At 43.9% G+C, this 10,531-nt stretch overlaps 1 protein-coding gene across 1 annotated transcript in view; it reads left to right on the plus strand.

Moving 5' to 3' along the window:
- RAB30 (RAB30, member RAS oncogene family) overlaps positions 1-8,942 on the plus strand; it is a 53,197-nt gene extending 44,255 nt beyond the window's left edge. Inside the window, exon 5 of the mRNA XM_037376837.1 lies at positions 341-8,942. Coding sequence (XP_037232734.1) covers positions 341-591 — 251 coding nt within the window. The 3' untranslated portion in view covers positions 592-8,942. The remainder of the gene's footprint in view (positions 1-340) is intronic.
- Positions 8,943-10,531: the final 1,589 nt, after the last annotated feature.

Genomic DNA, 10,531 nt, shown 5'->3' on the forward strand with positions numbered 1-10,531 from the left:
CCTCAGAGCAAGAACAGGAGAATTTTCAATGGATATTAAAATGGAAATCCTTTAATGTCAACTGATAGCAGCAGACATGCACTGGTGCTAAATTAAAGCTGGATGACTTGGATGTTCACAGGGCATATTCCATTAAATGAGCTGATATTAAACGAACATGGCTGCATGTATCAGGGAATCCATTATTTGGAGGGGAGAGCAAGCACTAAGAGTTTCACATCAAAGCCACTGTCCATACATCCATACAACACCAAACTTTTCTTTATCCCCTTATCAACTTCTGTTTCTCTTGTTTTGGAAGTCAAATTAATGCCTCTTCTAAAATATTTTATCAATGCAGGTAATAAGATTGATTTAGCTGATAAGAGAGAAGTCTCCCAGCAAAGAGCTGCAGAATTTTCCGAAGCACAGGACATGTACTATCTGGAAACCTCGGCAAAAGAGTCAGATAATGTGGAAAAACTCTTCCTGGACTTGGCCTGCCGGTTGATCAGTGAGGCACGACAGAACACCCTTGTGAACAATGTCTCATCCCCCTTACCAGGAGAGGGGAAAAGTATCAGCTATTTGACTTGCTGTAATTTTAATTAAAGAGCTGGCACGTGATTTCCCTTCCACCATGGGCCAAGAGGATTCTTTTTTTTTTTTTTTTTTTTTTTTTCTTCTTCTGTCTTCTGGGATATACCTACATGAAGGGAATTGCTGCCACTTTGCCCCATCTGACTTACCCTGAGGTTGCAGACCTGAAAGCATGGGAGGCTGACAGCTCCAGCTGCATGGCAACATAGCAGAAATGTTTAAATTTAAATGGTTTAAATTTCATTTTTCTTGCAGTCTCTGGAATGCATTAGGAAAAGAAGAGTAGCACAAGTGCTTCATGTAATGCAGAACCTGAGCTATTACATTTCTTTCTATGGGAGACTAGAGCCATCTCTCTCGAAGATAATTGAAGAAATCAGAATCTGTCTTACAAAACAATGTTCTTGGTCCTTTTTAAAATAAAAAATAAGAAACCCCCCAACAATAAACACTGACCCTGGACTACACTGGCAATCCTCTGGCTGCCAGCAAGTGAGCTCTTAGGACATGTACATAGCGGCTTCATGGAGGACTCTGGTGTTTGAAATAGTGTTATGTCTCTCATCTACAGGCACTTTCATGAACCTGGAATTGAAAAAAGTTACATATATCAACATTTTCAAGATTTAAGAAGACATGGATCCAGCTCAGTTGCTCCCTTTGGTGCTAGCAGTTCAGCAAATATTCCATAGACCAAACGTAGTCTTACTACATTACTGTCCTTTGAATGTGTAACTTAAACTGGTTAGGAAAAAACACTAATAAGCACTGTTCATAAAAATAAATAAATCTTGTTACCTCTTTTTCTAGGCCTGAGTGTAGTGGGAAAGAAAGGACTGTGCTGCTTTGATATCTAACACAGGATGAAAAGACTTTCCAGAAATTAAAAAAAAAAAAAAAAAAAAAAAAGAAGGAAATTAACCATTTCTCTTCTAATTGGTAATGCCCTAACGTGAAAAATTAGCTGTGGGAAAGGTTTTTGGTGGAGTTGGAAAAAGCGCACCTGATGTGACCAAAATCTCGTGCGTGAATGGATTGTGCATAAGGAATTCAAAGAGGGGCACAGTTTGAAGTGGCAGTCTGCAGTATGTCTGGCTTAAAAAATGAAGTTCGTAGATACAGTTCTCATTGAAAGGCAGGCATACAATTTGCAGAGGGGCTTTTTATGCTAATTGGAAATAGTGACGGGTTGCAAGGTGGTATCGTTCTGTGTCTGACCCATCTAGCACTCACCTTGTGGAACTGCTCTCCAAGATGCTCTTGAAGGTATCTTCCTGGCATCCAGTCTCTTTGCTAGAGTAGCTTTCAGTAGGTTCAGGGCTGTAGAGTCATCTAATTTACTTGATGCTTTGTACTCTTAATCCCAGACTCCAGTGTATGTGTTCAGGCAATTTCTTTTGTGACAAAGGCCTCTGAAGTGGAAGCACTATGGAGTTTGCAATGTTATCCCACCTGTAGTGCCATATGCAAATAATGCATTGCAAATTAACACATTGGTGTTAAAGGGAAATTGGAAGATAGGGAATATGCACATGAGAAATGATATTTAGAAGTTTGAGTTCCGTTTAGCTAATCCAGATAAATCTCTCCTGGCAATTACATGGCTGTGAAATGCTGTAATTTAATCAACTTAAAATTATTTGGCTTTGACTGAAGATTATAACAGAGTCTTTGTATTGACATAAAAAGCTGCCAGTAAGTACTTCTTGAAAAGAATAACAATTAAAAAAAAAAAAAGCGCAAGCATTTTAAAATGCATTTTCATATTTTCCTGGAAAGACTTCTTTGGGCTGTATCATGTTGTGCCTTTGATCTGTAATGGGGAGACAACTCTGCGTTAAAGAGAGGAGGGGATCAGTCTGTCATGGCCATTTTTAATATTTTCTTGCTATTTTTTAGGTCACTTTCTTCTTTTATGACTAGTGGTAAAAAGGAAGATGTGGAAGGTGTGGTAGGAGGCTTGTTTGTCATTTAGGCAACATTGAGCAAAGAAGTTCTCTTAGATGACATGTACCCCAACATCTCACACTTATCTGCTGTGCTGGCCTGGTCCTTTTCAGTCTCTGCTCCTGGTGTCATCCAGGGATTTAGAAATGTGTGGGACTCGGTGGCTTCTGCTGTGCCGGACTGTGGGGTACAGCCTGTGCTGAAGGGCAGCATCTTGCTTGAGCGTTCCTCGGCTTCCTTGAGCATTCCTTGTCTTTCTTGAGCATTCCCCAGATTGCCAAATGCAGCCTCACTTGAGCTTGTGAAGACCACCCAACTCTGGGACTGCTGGTTCTGCACAGCTTTTAGATCGTTGTTTAGAGCAAAGCTCAGCGTGTTATGTATAAGGTGACACTCAAGTTAAATCAATGCTATGTATATTTAATCTGTAAAAGCTCTTACTCTCCAGATGCTGGACTTGTCAGTATGTAATTGATAATGAATAGGGCAGGGCTGTTTGAGCAAATTAGCCAAGGAGGAGAGAGACTAAACCACCGGTGGGTTCCTCAGCCTGATTTCCAAAAGCATCAAAGCTGAGCAGGCACTTTTCATTCCTGCTGAGTACAACTATAAAGTCATTTTAAAGTGCTCCTTGCATCACTTCTGGAGATTGAGCTCTAATGCATTGTCACGACTGAACAAGCTGAGCCGGTCGAATAGCCGAAACTACCAAGTTTTTATTTTCTTGGGTATTCATTTTGAGGTTTCTAGAAGGCTAAGTTTCTTTTCCCAGTGTTTTCCTAACATGTAGGTGACTATTTTGGAGACTAGCTGCCTTCCTTGAAGTATTGCTTCTTTTTATTGCTGGCAGATCTTCTCCCTGTAAGGACTCCACCTCGAGGCAGTGGGGTGGCGTGCTGCAGCTGGGCTGGTGTTCAAGTAAAGTGTCTGACTTCTCCAGGGACAAATCTGAAGTGATTCCTCTCAAGGTTGATTCTTGTGGACTTAAAGTTGAAAAGAACAACGGTGGTAGGTGCAACGTTTTTTACGGTCATAAGCCAAAGCTGTAGTTTTGAAACTAGCCTCTTTTTCTGCAGTTAACACACACACTACCTGTTAAAGAAGTAATATTTTGCTGTTGTAATTCATTACAGGATTTATTTTTGTACAACTTTGAATATCTCTCTAGTGCATGCAACCCACCTTTCCTTGTAGCACTGAGGGCTTACCTTCTCTTCTACAGTCTGGTCCACTGCTGAAGGCTTCCCATCTAGAAGAGGGGCTTTATCAGCTGCTGATAACAACTCAATGCTGTGGAATAGGTTTCAAAGTCCTGAAAAATAAAAGGAGATAAAATACAAATCTCCATTACCTGACAATCAGCACTCCAACTATGGCCAGCACCTTGCTAGATGAGTGGATTTTGAGAGAACTGTCAGTAAAAGCCTTGTGATTCTTGCTGGCTCAAGTGTCCAAAAGCCATGCAGAATTGACTATAATGGGGCCAAACTTGACTGGAAATGTTCTCTACTATCAAGAGAGCAAAGCATTGCTTTTAGTGCGATTGCTAGATTTGGGTGTGTTTTCAGGGTGATATATTCACAGCCATGGACTAGCTCCAAGCAGAAGGCAATATTGCATGGTCGACAGATGTTGGCTTTATATAACAAACCTGTTTGCAGAGGTAAGTAAAAGCATCTCCTGCAAACTGAGTGATCTACACTCTGTTTTCTGGTTCAGCCACTGACTCATGCTGATTTTGGGTAAACCACCAAATGTTCTGTACTTCAGATGTGAAGTACTTGCTGGTATTTTGCATTGGGTATTTACACTGCGGGTTTGCTGGGACAAGCCGTGACTTTGTTCTGTTCCTATTTGTGTTCCCCGTGAGAGACCGAGTGCTAGGGGGGGAAGAGCAGCCCTTCAGGTCAAAGAGTTACGATGGGGAAAATGAAATCGGGGACACTGTGTGCCTCTTCCTACCTCTAATACTGAAGTCCTGATTTGATCTACCGGTAAGTTGTTTGAGTGTGCAGTCAGATACCCGTTTGTGCTGGAATGCTAACTGGCTTTGCCATCATTGCTTAATGAAAACCGCACGTGACAAGTTGTCAGGCAAGATCCTTTGTTCTCTGCCGTAGAACACATGGAAACAGCCCTTAAAATCTGTCAGCCTGATGGTGCTGTTTGTCTTTGGAAATAGCTATATTGGTAACAGTTGGCTCCCGCTAGTCTAGGTTTAGCGGTTTAATGGCTATTGAATTCCTTCAGCATCGGTAATAGCAGCAGGCTGAGGCTGACACAGGAGACAGTGATTTGAAGAGAGAGAAAGTTGAAAGCAGTGATGCAGAAGCATGGTGGGTGCGCGCACATGGGACGTCAGGCTTCCCCGAGCTTTTGCTGACAAGGGATGCAATTAGCTATAGTCAAACCCACTGGGGTTTGCCTCATTCGTTGTCCCAAAGGACTGCTGTTTGTTCAGCTGCTTTTCCACTTGTCTTCTCCATGCAGTATGAAGACCTGTCTATAAATTAGGCTGAGATGTTGAGCTGGCATGATTTCTGTAGTCAGAGGCTGAATTCAGCTGGAAAATAGGTGAAATTCTCCAGCTATTAAAACAGACTGAGCAAACATGCAGGACACGCGTGTTTGGGGACCTGTGGTGCCATTGGGGTCGGAGATGGCTGGAGACAGCGTCACAGAAACTCTCTCCTGGTTGTGGGGCAGACAGAGTGCTAACAGCCCTTCGTGCCACGGGAGAGATGGCTGTGCTGGGGGAGAGATGGCTGTGTGGGGCAGAAAGTGCAAAAGAAAGAGATGGTTTTACTCAGGATTTTCTCAGTCCCATCGTCTTTAAAAACTGCATCTATGATTTTGGTTTTGTTTGCTCTGGACTTTAAGGGATGCTTTGAATTTGTTTCATCTGAAATCGTTCTGTATTCTTTTGCTTTCAATATCAAAGCACCTGATTTCCTCATACAGGGTGCTTCCACCAACAGACCTTTTTGAGTTAATTCTGCTAGTGTCTTCTAGAAATACCTTTTTCTTTGTGAATTCCTAGTGAGCAAACATGGAAGCTCTCTGAAACGTTGATGTATGTAAGGGCTCACCAGAAAACCCGCTGGAGCTGAAGGAAATACTCTAATCAATCCTGGTAGTGAAAAACCTGTGAAAGGTGTTATATCAAAATGTGTTTTTCCTCTGTTCACAAACTTAATTTGCTTCTCTGAACAAATTTGGCTCTGGACACCATCCTTTATCTTTGCATTGAGTCTGTCCTCTTGTTGTTGTGGGTAATAATTGTTGCAGTTACTGTTCACAAGGAGCAGAGGATCATCATTTTGAAGGACAGTCTTGTCTTGTGATGATGAGTGGTGGGGGAACACTTACCTGATTTCCTACAAGCGACTAGCGCATCCTAAGCAAAGCAGCCGCAACTGGAGCTTACCATGTCTTTGAAATGGGATCATCCACCCGAGCTGTAGTTAAATGTACCGTAAAGGTTACAGCTCTCACATCGGCCTCAGTTCAGGATTTATCTTGGCTAGAGCAATAGACAACAGGGTAATCACCCTGACCGTGATGTCAGGCTCCCAAAGTAGCCCACGGCGTTGCTCTGACTTACCTCGCTAATCACCACCTCGCTGAACTGGCCCAAAGTTTCCTTTTGCGGGATTGTACGATCTCCAGCCAAGACAGATTGCCAGCTGTCATCACCCCTGGATTCCATCACACCCTTTCCCCTCATGCGAATGAGCTGTAACTTAAACCAGAAGTAAAAACTATGCCATGTGAGTTGAGGGTGTTGGTTTTTTCCCCAAGTGGGAGCCACAGATCCAGCAAAACACCCCTCACCTCTAATGCTTACCCCTCCAAATACAGTCAGCAGGGTAACTGGGGAAAGCCAACTCGGGTATAGCAGAAACTGAGATGGAGTGTGATTTAGGCTGAAAATACTGTCAGTGAAAGATTAGACTGGTTTTAAGACTATAGCCGGTGTTAACAGCTCAGCTTGCCTGTCTGGATAAGCAGGAGCTGGCTGTGCTGTGCTCGGAGATGGTCTCTGTTTTCACATTAATAACTACCTGTTGGCACATCCTGGATATGATCACATTTGCTTTGCTGTACCAGTTATCCTTTTCCAGCAAGCTCACGAGATAATTCTAGCTCTGGTTAGTGCTCCAGTTAAACTCGAGAGGCAGATGCCACCTTTACGTGTGCACCTTTGCTTTTTCTGCTGCTGCTTCTCTTCGGCCTCTTCCCAAGGCCGTGCGCGCTGGTGAGTGCCCTGTGGTGATGTTCCTGCTGAGCATCTCCTGGCGTCCAGCCCTGGTTCACAGGCACCTGACACAGCCAAAACCTGTGTCAGTCGTGGCTTTGGCTTTGCGTGGCTCCCTGGGGGAGAGGCAGTGCTAAAAGCAGGCTTTTGCATTCATGGGCCGTGATCCAGGGCTCCAGTGTGTCTGGTGACACGTGAATGCAAACCTCGGAGCTTTTCAAAGCCCGATTCCTCTGGTACTTTTCATCCATGAATCTGCTTCTTCTGAGTGCTGCTCGTGCCTCAGGCACTGTGGAGGTCTCAGACTGGAAACTATCCCGGTTGTGCAATCCCAGTGGTTCTGGCTCCTGCTTTAGCTGGGAGGAAGAGCATCCGTGGCTCATCTCCCCTGCCACGTCGAGTTTCTTGCTATGAACATAAACCTAACTAATTCCATGAGCCTGTTCTCAGCCAGGGCATCCTATAAGGAATGCTTCCCTTCATTCAGATGTTAAGAAATGGTGGGGATTTGGTGCAAGTGAGTAAATCCCCAGTGAGCAGGTGGATGCTGCTCTCCATCCCGGGAGACTTGTGGCTGTGTGGAGGAGAGTCATTCCGAGCTCTCCCCTGGGGGGTGGTGGGAGTATCTCTGAGGGTCTGGGTCACATCACTGGCACAAGCTTTAGCAAATGTAATGGCTACAGTGTCCCCAGCAGCCAAGCCTTTGTGGAGAGGGAAGAGGAGCTGGTTTTGACATTTTAATGGAGTAAGAATAAAATGTTTGGTCTCTCGCGGGGAGAGCTGCTGCCGTTTCAGGTGCTGCCATTGCCTCAGCTGCTCTTGCAGGCTGGAAGGAAGCCTTGCTGCTGGCCCCCACGTACAGGGGAAAACCTGGCTCCTTAAGCCAGTGTTTTGGGTGGGACAAGGCCATCTCAGGAAAGTATGGAGGAAGCCCAGCGCTTGTTGCTATGCCGATTTGGAGTGACAAGTATATCTGGATATTAGAGAAGTGGTTTAAAATGCGCCATGGTTTTTAGTATAATAAGATATACTGCCGAGATGTCACATCCATTTTACTCTCCACAGCTGTTTACAAAAGAAAAAAAAAAAAAACAACAAACACCCAACCCTGAGATTGGAGCAGCTGCAGTCACTCAGCTGTCAATATGGGACAAGGCTTTTTCTGCTCCTCTTTTATTTCCACTTCACTCTGTTCTGCTGCACATATTTGGCTGTTCTGTGAATTTGCAGATCATGAGATTATTTTTTTCCCCCCAAACTGCCTTTGATCTATACAGAAAGACTCACCCAGCTCTCATTTGAATTCATTAATACTTTGAGTAAGCATTTTAATTTTATGTTTACTGGCTTGTTTCCCTTTGTAATACTATCTAACTGACAAGCTCATCGTGCTCCGCATTACCTTTAGGTTTTTGAGTCTAAAACACTTCCTCTTTCCTGAAAGCTCTGATCATTTTCAGAGATGTTACAAAGGCATCTTCATTTCCTCAGGAGAAAACCTGAATTACTCTCAGCCTTGATTACTAGCAAATCAATATTGAAGCACGTAAATTTTTTTTACAGCATGAACAAAGTAGGTTTTATGCCATCAACTGTAGTTCGAATTGTAGTTTTAAAACCTGCTTAAACACTAAAAGCAGCATTTTGTTTGCAACTTCTGTGCCGGGGAAGTCGCAGCATTGAAGGAATTTCCTGGGTTGGAGTTTATCTCGCAAAGGTCTGCTGTTTTTTCCCCAACAATTGTGAATTTAGCACAATGTACAGAGTATTAGCAAGACCCCTGATTCCTAAACATGTGGCTAGAAGGATGAAGAGAGGATGTGTTTCTTGTTGATCAAGCACAACCATTTCAGTGGAGAAAATGCACTACAGCTGGTCAGACCATTGATCTTGAGTTGCTGGGGTAATGCTGTCTTTGGGAAGAGTATAGGTGTTAGCAAATTGTCAAACTGTGAATCATTGACTGTCAGAAGCATTTGGCTTGTCTGTTTTTTAAGTTCTTGTGGTCGTGTGCTACAATGGGATTGAGAAAGGAATGTACTTTGGGTAACCAGGATGATGAATGTATGATGCTTCATGTTTGTTTGTAACGTCCTTTTTATACTTAGAAATTGCTTACATATGTATCTGTATGTAAATAAATGTTTAATCCTTTCCACTTGGTCTGTGAAGTGGTTGATTTGTTTGGTTTTTGTTTGAATGGCAGAGCAAAGTTGCCTTAAAAATATGTACAAGGCAGATTCACTTGATGTGATTTAATATCAGACTAACAAATGAATGACTGCTAAAGGGTTTCTGCTTGGGTTGAGCAGGCCGAGGCTCTCATGGCATTGGGACCTCACAAGAAGAGCAAAAATAGAGCTGCTGTCCACCGGAGCAATACCCCTTTGCACCAGAAGAGAAGGAAAATGTTATTGGGAACGAGACATCATAGCAAAATTGGAAATGCCAAAGAAATGCTGGCATCAGTCACTGGAGGGTGGTCTTTGATGGAGGTACCATCTTCACACACCATCATTGCAAACCTGTAGCTGGTTAAACTTTTGTCCTAGCAAGATGCTGGGTTTGTGTTGGACGAAGATGGTGGTTGGATGCTTCTGTTGTCTTTTATTCTTTGTCTTGGTGCCTTTTTTCTTTTTTTTTTTCTTGTTTGTTTTGTTGTCGTTATTTGTTTAATGCTAGTTCTTCAGCCTTCACCACTTGCTCTTTTCATGCTCATAGAATGCTGCTGGAGTTCCCCAATGACCTGCTTTTTTCTGGGCCTGGAATCTTTTGGACAAGATCTCCTGTTTTAAGCCTTTAGTCTTTTGGTCAGTATATGCAGTTTGTGCTCTGAGTCGTTCTGGGGATCAGGTTTCTTCCCTGTGCTCTGCTCCACATCAAAGATGACTTCTGCTAACACTTACACTGTGAAAGGAGCTGTGAAGCTTGAAGATGCCATGTGTCTCATACTGCTTCCTCTACTGACCTTGAAGCTCCTTCCGTGGTAAGTCTGACATGAGGGCTGGACCATCTGCTCTGTGTTCCCCAGGAAGCTGGCAATTTGAGCCAGTAATAAAACAGAGAGGTGTTTGGAGAGGGAAAAGGCCCTGCATGCTTCTGGGTAGGAACTGGGCAAAGGGAGGGGGAGAAAACATCCTTAAAGCTCAGACAGCTTGGGAACTGAGCTTTTACTGCAGGAGAGGGGGGCTGGAATGTGTTGCCTGTGGGGGTGATGGCTGGAGAAGCCAGATCAAGCTCTTCCTGGGGAAAGGAAAGGGGCAGGTGAAGAGTGGTAGCTCTTCCTTGCAAAGAGCATGTAACCAGTGAGATGTGCTACCTTCTCCTTTTTCAGCGGGTGTAACCGCAAGGGCACAGCCTGTGCCAGGCTTTGCTGTGGGTAGAAGGATTGTCAGAGCATGAAGGTTCCCTGCAAGAAGGGAACAAACTGCCCAGGAGAAGAAATAAAAGGCTGACGGACCACAGGAGCAAAACCAACGTAGCTCACTGCCTCTCCTCCATGTACGAAGTCTTCCTACCGAGCACCTGGGGAGCTCTGCCCGGAAGATGTCACCTCACTGACAAAGGTCAGTCACAAAACAGCACTTTTTGGTCTCGCAGTGTCTGCAGCGCTCTCGTGCAAAGCACAAGAGAGCTGGCTGCCCTGCATCGATTCTAATGGTATCATACAGACAGTCCTACCTGATTTAAAACCTAGTCTTGATTTATGGATTTCTATGCGTAGGGAATCAACCACAAACCCGGTAT

Source organism: Falco rusticolus, chromosome 2 (assembly GCF_015220075.1).
Source record: "Falco rusticolus isolate bFalRus1 chromosome 2, bFalRus1.pri, whole genome shotgun sequence".
NCBI lineage: Eukaryota > Metazoa > Chordata > Aves > Falconiformes > Falconidae > Falco > Falco rusticolus.